The sequence below is a fragment of the Monodelphis domestica genome, chromosome 4 (genome assembly GCF_027887165.1).
Source record: "Monodelphis domestica isolate mMonDom1 chromosome 4, mMonDom1.pri, whole genome shotgun sequence".
Lineage (NCBI taxonomy): Eukaryota > Metazoa > Chordata > Mammalia > Didelphimorphia > Didelphidae > Monodelphis > Monodelphis domestica.
Genome location: NC_077230.1, coordinates 302,715,757 through 302,732,378, shown reverse-complemented (window position 1 = coordinate 302,732,378; position 16,622 = coordinate 302,715,757). Strand labels below are relative to the sequence as shown.

General features: G+C 33.9%; 1 protein-coding gene across 4 annotated transcripts in view; it reads right to left on the bottom strand.

Annotated features, from left to right (window-relative positions):
* Positions 1–1,159: 1,159 nt before the first annotated feature.
* USPL1 (ubiquitin specific peptidase like 1) overlaps positions 1,160–16,622 on the bottom strand; it is a 36,055-nt gene continuing 20,592 nt past the window's right edge. For all 4 annotated transcript variants that reach the window (XM_016421866.2, XM_016421868.2, XM_016421867.2 and 1 more), the window contains exons 7-9: positions 14,501–14,626; positions 5,346–5,506; positions 1,160–3,608 (exon numbers count right to left, since the gene is read on the bottom strand). In XM_016421866.2, the coding sequence (XP_016277352.1) occupies positions 1,675–3,608; positions 5,346–5,506; positions 14,501–14,626 (2,221 nt within the window). In that variant the 3' untranslated portion in view covers positions 1,160–1,674. The remainder of the gene's footprint in view (positions 3,609–5,345; positions 5,507–14,500; positions 14,627–16,622) is intronic.

Genomic DNA, 16,622 nt, shown 5'->3' with positions numbered 1-16,622 from the left:
TGGTATATGTTGGTGATGGAATACTATTGTGCTAAAAGGAATAATAAAGTGGAGGAGTTCCATGGAGACTGGAACAACCTCCAGGAAGTGATGCAGAGCGAGAGGAGCAGAACCAGGAGAACATTGTACACAGAGACTAATACACTGTGGTATAATCGAATGTAATGGACTTCTTCATTAGTAGTGGTGTAATATCCCTGAACAATCTGCAGGGATCTAGGAAAAAAAACACTATTCATACGCAAAGGGAATAGAAACACCAAGGAAAAGCAACTGCCTGACTACAGCGGTTGAGGGGACATGACAGAGGAGAGACTCTAAATGAAACTCTAATGCAAATATTAACAACATGGAAATGGGTTCGAATCAAGAACACATGTGACACCCAGTGGAATCATGCGTCGGCTATGGCGGGTGGGGGGAGGAAAAGAAAATGATCTTTGTCTTTAATGAATAATGCTTGGAAATGATCAAATAAAATATTATTTTTTAAAAAATAATGTTTTTAAATGTATAAAATACATGGAATTATGAAGGAAAAGAATTATCTGCAAATAGTTATCAACTTTTTTTTTAATTTACATACTCCCAAGTTAAGAATCCCCGACTAAAAGATCTGATTAAAAAGACTGACTTTCCCAATGAGTTGAAGTGGGGAAAATAAAATCACCCTCTGGCCAACCTTTACAAGCTACAATTCTTTCTTGGAAGAGACAACCAGTCAACCAGCCCTGGCAGAGTTGAGAACCAAAGGTTCTCAATGTAATAGTATAAAACCAGAGAGGTTTTGAATAATTAGGCTACATTTCCATAGTTTTCCTTCACAATCTAGCAAAATACCCTCTAATCTTTACCCTCATTATCCTACCTACTCTCTCTAGGTAACTAGGGTCATCACCTTTGCAATTATTTCAGCAACCATGCTATTTAAACATTTGTTGAATGAGATACAGGAGACAAAGTATGTTGACATGGACAAATCACTTCATTCCCCTACATACTGATAATTTGGAAGTAGCATGAGAAGCCAAAATTGGTTCTTCCCAGGATAGAAAAACAACTGAGACATAATTCCCCTATTGTCGAATAAGAAGTTTAGGAAATGGCTAATATGATATATATAAGTGTATAAAGTTCTCATACCAGGACACAGAAGTGATATTTTTGTTTGCAATTATTTATTGAGGATTTACTGTCATCTAATGCCAGTCAAAGACTCCTTTTATAAAGTATTACATTTTCCGGGCAGAATTTCTATTTCAAGTCAATGAAAAAGTTTTTTTATGCATTTTATTTGATGTCCTGGGATTTATAATCTGATTTTACCCATTACCTGTAATTTTTAAAACAGTAGAGATCAGAAAGTTGTCCATCAGCTATATTTCTGATTATCTAAATTTCAGAAAACCACCAAAAAAAAAGCCCATACCAAAATAAAAATTTACTCTCCAAAAGTTAAAAACAAGATTCTGGTAATTCCAATTCTGAGATCAGAAGTGCTTGCTGGGAAATAATGTCTTTAGTGTTACATTTTGTTCAAATAAACAATGCATTTCACAAATCAGTTTCCAATTTACATTTTGAGCACAGCCAGCGTGCAGTTTATTTGAAAACATAATTTAATATTTTTTCTTAAACAATCATACAAATATTACATTTCAAAAACAATGACATTCAACTGTCAAACATATAGTCATCAAAATGAGGTAAATATTCTATGTCATTTGCTGAAGAATTTAATACTGAAGTGGAAAAAAATTCATCAAAAATATCTGTCTTTAGGGGATTTTCCAAGCTTAATGTTTTATCACAAGAATTATTCATTAATGAGTCCACCTCAACTTCATATTGACTTTGTTTTGCAGGACTATAATTATGATCTTTGCTTGGATTTGCAGAAGAGAGGTCACAGACAAAGTCACTAGGCGTTGGTATTGTGTTATGGTTATCTACCATCTCCAAATACTCATAATCATCTTCTCTATCCCTTGGAGGCTCTGATGAAACAACAGTAGAAGACGACAGTAATTCTGCCAAAAATTCTTCATGAGTTGGGCTACTATTCAGAGAAATACCAGAATGTGTTGTACCATTAGGTGTATTATCTGTGGCATCAATATGATCCTGGAGTTCCCTTAACAAGCCTTGCAGTGATTCACATTCATTTTGAGATCCAGCCGGAGCCAAGTGTTTTTTACTTTTCTTTGGAGGTTTTCCATTTATTTGGAGAGCCTGAAGACTGGCCAGTTTTTGCTTTTTTGCCTTAAGTTTTTTAAGAAGTTTTAGACGAAGTTTATGAGTTTGACTCTCATATGTCCCTGAAGAGATGTGATTTTCGTTTCCATTAAAATTGTGCTTAGGAGATATCTCACTAGAAAGGGGCTGAAAATTTTTATGCAAGGATTTAGTCAAAGTCTTTGTATCCTCGAGTACTTTACCAGACATTAAAGGTGTACTGATATTTGATGGGGAAGAGTTAGGAACTGGAAGTGAGTTGCATGCAGACCTAGATGTTTTCTTGGGTGTCTGAGGACTTGTTTGATTTGTTATACCTTTAGGTTTAAAACCCCGAAAATTATTTGCCCTTTTAACCAGAGAGTTCAAGTCAGTTGTCTTCTGCAAATGCACCTTTCTTTCATTAGCTGAGGCACAAGAAGGCATAAAAGAAACTCCCTTGTTTAGTAGTCCTTTAACCCAACTTCCTACAAACTTTTTCTTCTGTGACTGTGAGGAATTATTTGTGGAACCTAGAACAATATTTTGGGGATCTCCTGCAGCATTATTTGCTACTTTAACATTAGATTCTTGAGATAAGACATTCGATTTTGATAAAAAATTTTCAACTTTTGTTGAAAGAACTGGACTCGATACAGCATCCTTCTCTAAGGTAATGGGAGAAAATTTAACTTTTCTCTCTTTAATTTGTAATGGCTTCTCTCCTTGTTGAAGAGCAATCACCTGAACTGGATTATTCATGGAGATAATATCTGAAGTATTTTCTGGAGTCAGCTGATCTGATTTCAGATCAATACTGCCATTTTGGTTTAGAATACTTGTAGGAAGAGCTTGAGATTGGACAGGTGTTTCCCTATATGGAGCTGTTTGTGAGGAAGCCAATACTAATTCTTCCTTTTGCAAAGTGTCCATTTCAGCAACTGCCTTATCTCTTATCACAGACTGATCTTCTATAACAGGTTGATTTTCAATTGGATTGCCCTCAGAATCAACATGAATTTCTGTAAGTGTCAACGTTATGATGTCATTGTCTACCAAATCTTCTAGACCAGAAAGTAAATTGTGCTCAGGACCTGTATCTACTGCATATTGTGGATCAGTAGTTAGAGTACTTATGCTATTCTTCTGATCAAATGTTGAAAACATTTCAGTGGCTTCAACACCACCAGAGCACAATGCCAAAGATTCTAGTTTAGAATTGCTGGGACTGAAACTTTCCATCTTTTTACATGGAAACTCCACTCTGGATTGATCAATTGTTTTGGAAATATTCCTTTCCCAGATAACAATGTGAACTTCTGAAGCAGGAACTTCAAATTTATCATATCTTTTACAGTATGGGCCTTTTAAATCATCACATTCTAGCCAGGTTCCTGAAAAAAAAAATAAAGTGAACAATTTAAACACTCAAAGGATCCTCAGTACATGAATGTATAAACTACCTCCCTCTGCTCAAAGAGTAACTACTTCTTTGCCTTTCAACTTCTATGTCTGACTACTGTATAATCCTGCTTATCTTTATGGCAGCACCTGTTTTGGCAGCCAAATGCTTAAGATCCTTCTCTTTAATAACAAAGGCAGTATTCTTATAAGTCAATTCTAAAGAACTAAAGCAGTTTATTAAGGCAATTCAGCCTTGTACCTCACTACCCACCCCCAATACTATTAGGAATTATCAGGAAATGAACAAGTATTATAAGTAATATCAAAAATTAAATCACCATTCCCAAAAATAAGATCTCAAAAATAATTGTTAGAAATTTTTGGTTAACTGAGCTAAGAGAATGAACATACAGATATATATGGCTATACCACCAACTTTTAAATCCCATTAGAATATAATAAAAAGTCCTGTTTGTTTCAAAACATTTTCAATATAACAAAATTCTGGTAGACTTTCAACAGTTCCTTTCAGAAAGCTGTAAGCTATCAGTAATCTCTGCAGTCCAATTTAGAGGCAAAAAGTGCCTCAAGTCACATGCAATCTTTTAACCTCTTATACTATCTAAAGGAGAAGGAGAGAGGGAAAAGAGGAAGGACAGGGAGGTTTTGGAGAGAATACATGTAAAGGGGCTGACTTGACAAGAACGGATCATCAGAGACTGGAATAAATAGAGGGTAATATGAAGGGATTTTGTAGTGCAGAAAGAGAAAAAAAGGAGCTTACAGAAAAACAATCTATTTTCTCAGTAAATATGAATCAAATTCTTCAGTTAAACAGTTGAGGTACGTGGTGTGAGGCATGAGAAAAGACATGGCTTGTAACACACTTGTGGAGAGGACAAAAGAATCAATTAGAGGGGGCAGCTGGTGGCTCAATGAGTGGACAGAGGCAAGCCTGGAGACAGGAGGTACTGGATTCAAATCTGATCTAAATACTTCCTAGCTGTGTGACTGGGCAAGTCACTTAACCCCATTTGTCTGGCTCTTATCACTATTCTGCCTTGGAATTCTAAGACAGAGAATAAGGGTTTAAAAAGAAAAGAAAATAATCAATTGGGAAGGAATAAGGCACTGCTGTGGTGAGAGCCCACTTGAGTTACTGTTTTCCCAGCATCACTATTAAACTAAAATACAGATTTGCATTATATACATGACGTTTTTATATACATGACTTTTCAGAAGAAAGACACAATCTTGAATCCAAAAATTGCTTAGGGCTAAAATATAGCCATTGGCAAATGGAAACTATCTGAATTTCACTTCTTGAGGTCAGGTTTAGCACTTTCTTGAGTTTAATCTAAATAATGCTGAAAGCCTTTACTTAATAATTATATCTGAATACAGAAGTATAAACCATGAAAAAAAAATTTGTTAAAGATGTTAGAACTTTTCCAGAGCTACAATATTTTTACATTTAAGATCTTTAGTGGAATAAAATCTTGTTTGTTCCTTAAATGTAGAATGTGATAACATGTATGTGTAGCTATACATATAGATACACACAAAACTATCATTAGTCTTTTCCTATTAAGACTGCAAACTAGATCATTTGAATTCTTAACTACAGATGTGAATTAGCTTAGCTTTATCAAAAGTTCTTACTGTCTAATTTTGACAAATATTTTTAAACTTCATTTCTAATAATAATTTTAAGTTAAAATACTTACCATCAGAATTCAAAATCCAAGTTATAAAATGTTTTTCTTTCATTTGATATTGAATCACACAAGTTATTTGGTAGAAAAAGCCTTCAAAATGAAATGAATAGAACTGCAAGTCATTAGAAGGCAAGCCTTCTACAAAGTGCAGCATGAATATTGAAGATACTCTAGATGTAAAACAGAAAAGAGGAAGTCAAACAAATAATACCATATGTCTTGTTATACAAAGATAGTCTGAAGCTAACAAGTCACATACAATTCATTTTCAAGGCTGATTGCTAACATATTGAAGCACTAATTTTTTTTGAGACCCTCCATATGCATTTCTTAATTAGAATTGAAGAACTCTCTAAAAAGTATATAACACAAAACCCTCCTCAGAAGTTATCACCCACAGTTGGAAGCTATCATGCAATAAGGTTCTATCACATTCCATTAATCAAAAATTGCTTTGCAAAATATATTCATTATGTCTGATAAGGAAATCTCTAAGTAGCCACACTACTTGTATAATCAAACTCAAGACCTTCAAAAATCTTTCTCGAAGATTTCCCCTAATTAGCTGTTCTAACTGATAAACTATCAGTTTAGAAGTCATCATTTTCAAATATAAGGAATTCAAATAAAAATTGGAATAATATGAACTGATCCACAGTGAATTAAGAGAACAATATATACAACAATAATATAAAGGAGAAAGAATACTAACAGGAAGCCAAACACAGAGCCCTTTATAATGATCAATCTTTGCTTTGACAAAAAGATTATAAAACATACTTCCCCTTCCTATAGAAGTAGAGAAGTGGGATTATTACAGGTAGATTGTCACCATATGCGAACTGGCCATGCTTAACAGTTTTTGTTACAAGTCTGAGTTTACTGCTTAGGGGTGAAAGAGAAAGGACATCTTGTAAGGCCTAAAAATGAAGCATGACTAAAAAAAAAAAGAATCAAGAAAACTTTTTTAAAAGATATACCAATTTGGTATAATCTTGGGCTGAATTAATGGTATCCAGGTCAAGGGCAGTTGGTGCCACAAAAGATAGAGCACCAAGCCTGGAGTGTAAAAGATTCATTTTCCTCAGGTCAAACCTGACCTCTGATATTTTCTGGCTCCATGACCCTTGGCAAATCACTTAACTCTATTTGCCTCAGTTTCCTCGTTTGTAAAACAAACTGGAGAAGAAAATGGCAAACTACTCTAGTATCTGCAAACAAAGAGTTGAACACAACTGAAACAAAAAAACAAGAGATGTAGTATCTCATTCAGAAAACTGTATTTAATTCTAGGAACGTTTTAGCAAGGCTATCGGTGAGCTACAGAGTATCTAAAGAAAGACAGTTGACAGTGAAGGTGAGCATGAGCTAAAACTAAAGATGTTTAGTTTAGTGAAAACATGAAGACATAATAGCCATTTTCATTTATCTGAAGAAATGACACATGGAAGATTAATTAGAATTGTTCTGCTTGGCTAGAACAATAGCACAACAATGTAAAAAAGTAAATCTAGGCTTGATGTATAATAACTATAATAACAACATAACAACTATGATAATATTAACTTTCCAGAGCAAACATGAATAATTAGTGTGGTTGTGTTGTGATTTTTTTTATAATAGATAACATGCATGGAATAGAGTAGCATTCCATAGTAAGTGATTTGGTATGAAGTATCCAGGAATGGTTTTGGAAAGCAATGAATGGCTAAGGGGAAGGAGATTCAATGAAGGAAGACAAAGAGAAGCTGAACCTGTTAATTGGAATGTCATGACTAAAAGGAAGAAAGTGAGGCCAGATGGGAAAAAAGGAGTAAAGATTTTGAATAGCTCTTAACAATCAGAGCTAAGCAACAGTGGAATGGGCTATCTAGGAAGAAAGCCCTTCAATGAAGATCTTAAAGTAAAGTCTTGAGGACCACATACTGGGTGTGTTTTAGAGAGGATTTTTGTTTAGTTACTAATTAAGACAAAATGGCCTAGGTTGCCTTCCAAACCTGAAATTCTGTAAAATTATGTTTAGAGAAAGAGTTCAACTTGCAAAAACAAGAGAATGGAAGGGGAAAAAAAAACACTAAAATAATTTCCTGGGAACTACAGTTCCTATTAATTTAAAATTTTTATCTTTAGTACTTCTGAAAAAAAATTATTTAAACAGTCTAAGGATTATTGTGAAATCAGTCTGAAGTTAAGACTGAATTAAGTGTGAATGAATGAAATGAATCCTTTTTCAGCACAAGAAAACTGTCAAGTGTCCCCTCTACTAATTTTTCAAAAGCTGTCAAAACTCAAGTTTTTCAAGATGTTCAGCTGAAATGAACTTCATGGTGTTTCTTAACATTTCTGATTAATCACATAATTATTATGAGTTATTTCCAATTAAGCATTCATTTGGAGAGCAATCAAATCTTCAAATTATGTGTCCCTGAATATGCAGAAGAAATATATTCCTAAAATCTGCCTATACAGCATAATTCTGAATATTAGGTCCGATTATCCCCATTTTTTATTATTATAAAATTAAGGATGTGTTTCTTTCTAAGCCTTTGCCTAACTCTCAACTTTTCACTATGTCCAGTTGGCCAAAGAGTTACCCCATACCCTACTGATGCTTAAATGAAGGTACCTACAGGCTGGATGCTAAAACCTCTTTTTAACCTTCTGTTCACATTCATAAAAAAGATAGAACCTAGTCTGTAGTCACTTAACATCTAAAAACATTCTTTTCTGAACTTCGTTTAGTCAATTAAATAAAGTAAATTTAATTAAAAACAGTTTGTAGGAAGACTCAGAAGCCATCCTAATTTTCTCTAATTTTTACATTTTAACTTAGGTTGGAGATTATGTAGAAAAAAAAAGCTTAGGATGCAGAAGATGTAAGCATTTATTAAATACCTTCTATGTGTCAGGCAATGTGTATTCCTTATGTTTTATTTAATAAGAAAGACAACATGTACAGAGAAATAAATACAAAATCAGTGGATCAGGTAATGCCTCATGTAAGAGAAAGTACTTGAGTTGAGCTTTGAAAGATTTTTAGAGGTGATGGTCAAGAAGTATATTCTAGCCTTTGCAAAAGCAGAGAGAGATGAGAGATAAGAGTATCATGTTTGATGTAACAGCAAAAAGGCCAGTTTGGCAGGACCACAGTGTATGAAGCGGAGTAATGTAAAATAAAATTGGAAAAATAAATGCTAGTAGGGGAGTGTAGTGAGCATCCAGATCTTCAAAATATGAAAATCAGACATATCTTGTGGAGAATGGACTGCAGAGGGCAGAAACTTGATGCCAGGTAATGAATTAGAAAACTAACATAATAGTCCAGCAAAAAGTAATAAGGAAATAGTTTCTATTCTGGGAGATAATTTATATATCTAAAGAGGTAGAAGGTAGATTTAATGATACTCATTTTCTAGATTTTAAAGTGACCGTTGATTCTTAGCCTATTGTTACTAAGTATCTAGTACCTAAGATAGGATGAAATAAAGCAAAGCTGAATTCTAGTGTTTTTCTGGAAGCTTAAGTGTCACAAACAGAAGCCTTCTTCTCACTTCAACTTCTTTTCACCTTTTCTTTTCCTCAATACCCTGGCTGTTATCCAATTTCAATTCTTATAGCTCAGGACAAGAACAGGTGAGGTTCCTGAGCTCAGCAACAACCATCAGAATTCTAGAAATGGGCTTTATGAAGCCCTCTAATTCAAATAGACAAACCATCACCTTCTACAATATTGCTTTTCTCCAAAGATCTGACATGCACAAGAACATACTTCTTATTGCTAGATTTTTTCAGAGAGCTAAAATCTACCTCACTGGGGTCAAATACAATAAGTCTGAAGTCCCTTTCATATGCTAATCCATTTATCCTTGAACCCTGGTTGAAGCTTGGGGGTTTGAGTTTCCATCATCATTCCAGAACTGTTTGTCAACATCCTTCCTCAAATGTGGCATCCAGAACTGCTCAGGGCCTAGGTAAGAACTATGTTGGACAGGACCTAATCCTGAGAACTGAGAGGGGAGACTAGCTCAATTCCAACATGAAACAATTGTAGAAGATACCATTAATGGAATGGAGGTTGTTTATCTTGAGAAAAGACAGGATTCCAAGGCCATATATCCATTCAAGTCAATCATCTCAAGATGCCAGCCCAATTTCTTTGGTAACAATCCTAATTTGTTCCATAAGTGTCATGTGAGTTTAAATGCTTCTGAAAATAACATATCACTAGTATCCTCATAGCAGAGCAGCCACTGTGTTATACAAATTATCTGAAGCACATTAAATTGTTCAATGTTCTAGCCAAATAACTTGTAACATAAAAAATTCAAAATTTAAATATAATGAATTATGCAAAATTTTAGAAATATAATAGAAATAATCTGGCACTTAATGGCATTTGAAGATAAATTTAATACATTGCAAAAGTAAATGCAATGTTTTCCTGTTTCAAATCTTTTCATAAAAAATAGCAACTAGAGATAAGAACGTAACTTGTGTCTTATGCTTAGCATAACTGAAATCTCTATCAGCTGTAGGTATATTTTCTACATTTTCAGAATATAGAACAAAAACACCTGTGAAAAGAGTAACCATTTCTCAAAATGGGTAGAAATTTACCTTTTAACTGACTATGTTTAAAAGAAACCTTTTAAAGTAATAAAGCACTGATCCAGGAGATGAGCAAGACAATTCTGACAAGTATCTGGAGAACATTTCAAGAGTTTATGAAAATAACATACTATTGTCAATAAATCACTGAGGTTTTCCTCAGGAAGCAAATTAGTAGAGGTAGGCCAATGACATGACCAAATCCTTGCTAAATTGATCCAACAATGACGGTTTTCTTAAGGTTGAAAGATATGCTATGTCTGTAAAAATTCTGACAAATATCCATCAGTTCATTGGGTTGGTTTTTTTTGTCATACAGCAACTTATATGAAATATGATAGTGGGTTTTTTTGCTATTGTAATTAAATGGGCTATATAACTTTGGGGATTTTGATACTTTTTGAATGTGCCATTACCTGTTGTATTCCTGGTCTTTATAAAAAAACTATTACTTTGTGAAAATTATTTGCTCTGCACTCACAGTGGATCATGGCCAAGTTTGAAAAGGAAATGGATCTCATTTTGGGGTGACAAACCTTTGTATTCTACCTTTCCTTAGCTGGCAGTGTCAATGATTGTAAGCTATATATATTTTTGGTTTTTAAAACTTTTATTATTGTTTTTGTTTGTATGTGCAATATACTATTTGTTTTTTTTCTCTCCATTTTGTATTTGAAGCACGTCACTAGCATTGAGAAGATTTTCTTTAACTTTTTTGATTTTGCAGTAATACAAGTTTAAAATATATTTGCTATAATGCCAATGCATACCCAAAAAGCTTTAGACTATAAAAATGATGCAACTGATTGTTTAAAAAAAATTTGGGACTTTGCTTAATGATTTTATCTGATTCCAGGAGAAGGGAATACAAAAAAAGCCATTGCACAGTGTCAAAGAAACACAAAGCTAGACTGCATAGTGCCAATCGAGCACAAGGTCAAAGAGACCAACCAATCCCAATGGCATTGATGAAGATTTTGAGCCAAGATCCAATCATTGTGGAGGACAATTTGGAACTATGCCCAAAGAGGGCTAAAAGACTGTCTACCCTTTGATCCAGCCATAGCACTGCTGGGTTTGTACCCCAAATAGATAATAAGGAAAAAGACATATACAAGAATATTCATAGCTGCGCTCTTTGTGGTGGCAAAAAATTGGAAAATGAGGGGATGCCCTTCAATTGGGGAATGGCTGAACAAATTGTGGTATATGTTGGTGATGGAATACTATTACTATTGTGCTCAAAGAAATAATAAACCGGAGCAATTCCATGTGAACTGGAATGACCTAAAGGAAGTGATGCAGAGCAAAAGGAGCAGAACCAGGAGAACATTGTACACAGAAACTGATACACTGTGGTACAATCGAATGTAATGGACTTCTCCATTAGTGGAAATGCAGTGATCCTGAACAACTTGGAGGGATCTATGAGAAAGAACACTATCCACATTCAGAGGAAAAACTGTAAGAGTAGAAACACCAAAGAAAAACAACTGCTTGATTACATGGGTCGAGGGGGATATTGACTGAGGATATATATTCTAAATTAACATCCTAGTGCAAACATCAACCACATGGAAATAGATTCTGATCAAGGTCACATGTAATACCCAGTGGAATTGTGTGTTGGCTATGGAGAAGTGTTGGGGACGGGAGGGAGGGATAAAATGATTCTTGTAACCAAGGAATAATGTTTGAAATTGACAAAATAAAAATTAAATTAAATTTAAAAAAAAAAAATTTTTTTTTTGAGCCAAGCAAGAGAACTTTAACTTGTTTGGGGTTCAAGATTGTGGCTGTTTAACATGTGTTAAACAGGTCTTCCTTGACCCATATTCTACCAAGTATCTCAAATTTGGCTCCTACCTAGCTCCTATAATCTAATCCCTTTTCTGTCTTTCATGGTGTGGCAAACTTTCTATTGTCCTGACTACTGTCCTGACTACAATTAAAATGATTTAAAGAATTGTGCATTTACCCAATCAGTAAAATGCATAATTGTTTAAATCTAAAATGATCTAAAATGATTTAAACAATTATGCATTTTACTGATTGGGTAAATGCACAATTCTTTAAATCATTTTAATTGAGCCCTGATTCAAGGACCTGTTATGGATTTATTTTTCCTTTACTTAGAATTTTTACACCTAAGACTTTGATAGTCTATATTTCATTCAGAACTTATTTTTTAAATTTGGCTTTTTAAAAATATTTTTTAATTTTCTTGCCAATTGATTCATATACCTCATAACGCAGCCATGCATCCCTAAGTGATCCCTGTGTTTTTCAATACCTTCTTCAAGGGGGAATATATTATTATTATTTTAAATTACAAATTTAAAATTCTTTTTCAGAGTAATTTTAGTTTAAAAAACATGCTACCTCTCCAAATCCAGAAAATGAACTCTTCTTAGAAGGCACCATGAAGATGCCTCCACAGATCACAAGCTACATCAAGAAGATCCAGAATGAACTTTGGGTGTGGTTGATTCAACATTTAATTTGAATGTATACTCTTATGCTGAAGGGGACTGCCCCCTAACTGGCTTTTTGTCAATGTACCTAGCAATTATTGGTTTTGTTCTCTTTTCCTTTGTTCCCCAAATTATTGCAATTTCATAGCTGTTATAAGACCCACTGGAGAGACTAGTCTTCCGCGGGTCTCAGGGGGGGAATGTAGAAATGGAGATTTTGAACCCTAGACTTCATTCCCCAGAAGTCCTTGGTATTTCCCAAAATTCCCTATAATCTCTTCTGCATCTCCACATTGGGGAGATCACGATTGGTATTTAACTGGCAGTAATGCCTCCCACTAGCCCTCTTCCTTTGCAATGATGCAGCAAGTATGGTGGTAAGGTGGGGATGGCTGAAATGGCTAACCAGCCATGGGCACATGGTTTTTATTTGGTATCCTCTTTATTCCTTGATTTTCTAATGATCATTAATAAATCTCTTAAAATATATTATTATTGAGATTTAATTTTAACTTTTTCACATTCATTCACTGATTTAATCCACATTTTCTTCTTATAAGCACATCAGCACTATAGACACCAAAGGAGATGGTAAGATAAAAGGTGTTCATAGATAACTTCACAACAAAGTAGAATAAGAGCATAAGAGAGATACAAACAAGTACCATTTTACTTGTAGAGAGCTCATTTTTGGCTGGGCAGCAGAATAAGGGAAGGATTCATGAAAGAAATGGCATCTGAGTTGGGTCTTGAATTCTGGATAGGATTTTTACTGGTAGATGAGGGATAAGAAAATGTTAATTGACTCAAATAAAGCCACAGGCCACCAAATATGTTTGAGAGAGTTCTTTTTGGTTGAACTACGTAGTATAAAATAATGATGGAAAAACAGATTAAAGTCAGATTATGAAAGGTTTTCAATACCAGGTAAAATGAGAACCACTGAAGGTTTTTGGTTAGGAGAATGTATTAAGATTAACCTGGCATTGATGTGTAGATTGATGTACAGGATAGATTAATAGCAGTCTTGGCCCAAGTGAAAAGTACCAAAGTCCTAAACTGAAATGGTAGAAGTAGGCACGAAGAGAAAGTGAAAAAATGAGAAGGGTCTGGTAAAAGTAAATTTGACAATATATGGTTACTATGAAAGTAAAGAAGTAGGAACTAAAGTTATGAGTATGGGGAAAATAGGAAAACAGACTTCAGAAGAAAGGATGTCATCCAATTTTAGACATGTTGCATTGGAGAGACCAACAACATATCCTGGCAGAGACATGCAATTGAACTTAGGATAAGAGTGAGCAATTAGAAATTGCAAGTTGAAAAAGAGAGGCCAGAACTGGGGATTTGCATTTAGTTATACAGCTAAAGCTATAGGAATGGAAGAGATGACTAATGAAAAGGAGATAAAGCAATTATAGTAGGGTCTTGAGATTTTCCATATATTTAGGAGCTCAGATAGAAGCCAGTAAAGTAGAGGTAAAAGAATTAAGAGGTTTCCAAACTATATCATAAGGGGTCATTACTTTGACGCTATATTAAAAAATATGTACAGCTTTTAATACTTCTAAAAGCTATAATTTGGTCTTTAATTGACATTTTTAGACAGATTTTTATCTATCAATTCTATAAATCTGATTATTAAGTTATAAAATAACCATAAGACTTTATGAAGATTCATTCTGTAAGTCACAGTTGAAAGTAAAACACGCATTTGAAGATTCCAGTTTCAAAAATCAAGCTAATGCATTAGGATTTTTATATGAAGGGCATACAAAAAGATCACACAGCTCTAACTAATTCCTCTTAGGAGGAGAGTGTCAAACAGGGGCACAAACTGGGTCTCCACTGGCTCTGACTCCTTCCTTATGATATGTAGAAATAAATGGGAGGACTTGTAAGGTCGAGGTTCCATTGATAACAATTATAAATCACATTTTTACCCTCTAATATTGCAATTCTATCAGTTAAAACAAAATTTTATAAGAAGTGTTTTCATGTTGACAGATGGTTTAATGTAACATTTTAAAACTTATACCTACATACATTTTACATTCAAAATTTTAAAAAAATCAAACTTACTTTTCCAAGACCATTCTTCTTCTTTGTAAGTTACTTTTACAATTGTTACATGGACCAAAATGGACAGCATCCAGTGGATGCCACTCGGGTAATACATTTGTGAAGGTCACCAGATTCTTTGAACACCTAGATAAAAAGAGATAAATACATTTTTGGGTTCCTTTGGCTTTTGCTATTATTTTATTTAATTCATTTTTGAAAGCTCACAACTTTTTTTTAATTAAGGGACATTTTTTCAAAATAGTTAAAATCTTATCTGTGTTCACATTAGCTTTGAATGTGACAGTTTTTAATAATATAAAAAGTAAAACTAGTCATTTAGTCAGGTGTAGAGAGACACATGCCTGTAATCCCTGCTGAGGGAAACAACTCCAAAGAACAGGGAGTCACCAGGCTGCCTAAGGAGGGATGAATTAGCACATGTCAAAAAAAGTTCAAAAAATTTTAAAGAAAAATATTGCTCAAAATTAGTTGGAATTATGAATTAGTAAAAATAAATAAGTTGTTCCATTTCCTTGGTCATACTTTAAAATTAAAGCTGAACACATATCATCTGAGATCTTCATTAAAGTTTAATAAGGTAATTAAAAAACTGCATTTTATCAAAATATATCACAACAGGTTTTTGGAAAGAAAATACGTTTTTTTAAACTATATGTTGTTTAACACATTATTTCAATAGGAAGAAGGCAAGAATAAGCATTTCCTAAGCACCTCCTATTAAGTGCCAGGCACTATTAAGCACTTTATGGTAATTATCACATTTGACTTTCAGAACAATTCTGGTAGACATTATAATGACTGACCCCTATTTTACAGTTGAGGTAACTGAAGCAGAGATTAAGTGACTTGCCCAGGGCACACAGTTAGCTAGTGTCAGAGGCAAAATTTGAATTCAAATCTTCCTGGCTCCAGGACTACTACTCTATCCACTGAACCACTTTGCTGCCTCAAACATATTCTCCAAAACATATCCTTGTTTTAAAAAAAATCTACCTAAGAAATTTGGGTTTAATTACAACAGTGATCAAGTATCATAAATGGGCTAGACCCTAAAATGTTAAAAATAGAAAGCTTAGAAAGTTATCTGCTATACTGTTTTTAAAATGTGAGCTATTTAAAGAAGCAAACATTCTGAGTAACTATAACTTACAAGACTAAGAAATTGTGCTTTAGGTGCTTGGGATGTCTTGAGCAAGTGAAATCTATTAAGTATATGAACTATTATTTCTTTAAGTCTTTAAATTCTGAAGGCTAATTGGTAAAATATGTTTTTGGGTGTTTTTGCATTTCACATCAGAGTATCAAAATGAAAATTACTGTGATACACTGGTAGTTCCTAAATAAGGTTTTAGAGAATTAATGTTAAAAATAAAATATTTAACAGAAACAACAAATAAATCATTTTGCTTGCTGTTAAATATTCCCCCTACAGTGGGCATAGCTATTCCAACTTTTAGCTGTAATAAATATGCTCAGAAAAATTTGTAGACCTGCTAACTCTAACTCCACTTTTAGTTTTTTGATCCTTTGCCTGTTCTTCCTTTCTTACTTTAGTTTTGCTCCTAAAAAAAGTAGAAAGGGGGCAGCTGGGTAGCTCAGTGGATTAAGAGCCAGTCCTAGAGACGGGAGGTCCTAGGTTCAAATCTAGCCTCAGCCACTTCCTAGCTGTGTGACCCTGGGCAAGTCACTTGACCCCCATTGCCTAGCCCTTACCACTCTTCTGCCTTGGAGCCAATACACACTATTGATTCTAAAATGGAAGGTAAGGGTTTAAAAAAAAAAGTAGAAAGGGGGAAAAAAGAAGTAATTTAATTTAGCATCAAATCTACATGAATACTACAAAAGACTTTTAATAGAAAATAATTCTTAGTGATTTCTTCCATTACAGAGGCCTCTCAGGTTTTAGTAATAAGGTCATTTTAAGGGATCCTATAAATGCTATTTATTGTATAAGATAACCATCACTGTGATTTTAAATCAAACTACCTTAGAAAAGAAAATATTCTCAAAAGCAAAAGAATACCAAGGAACTTAATCTCATTTGCTTGTTTATACAAAATAATCTCGATCCTATGTATTAATGGTATTTTTATTTTTCTTTGAATTGTTTAGACACTTT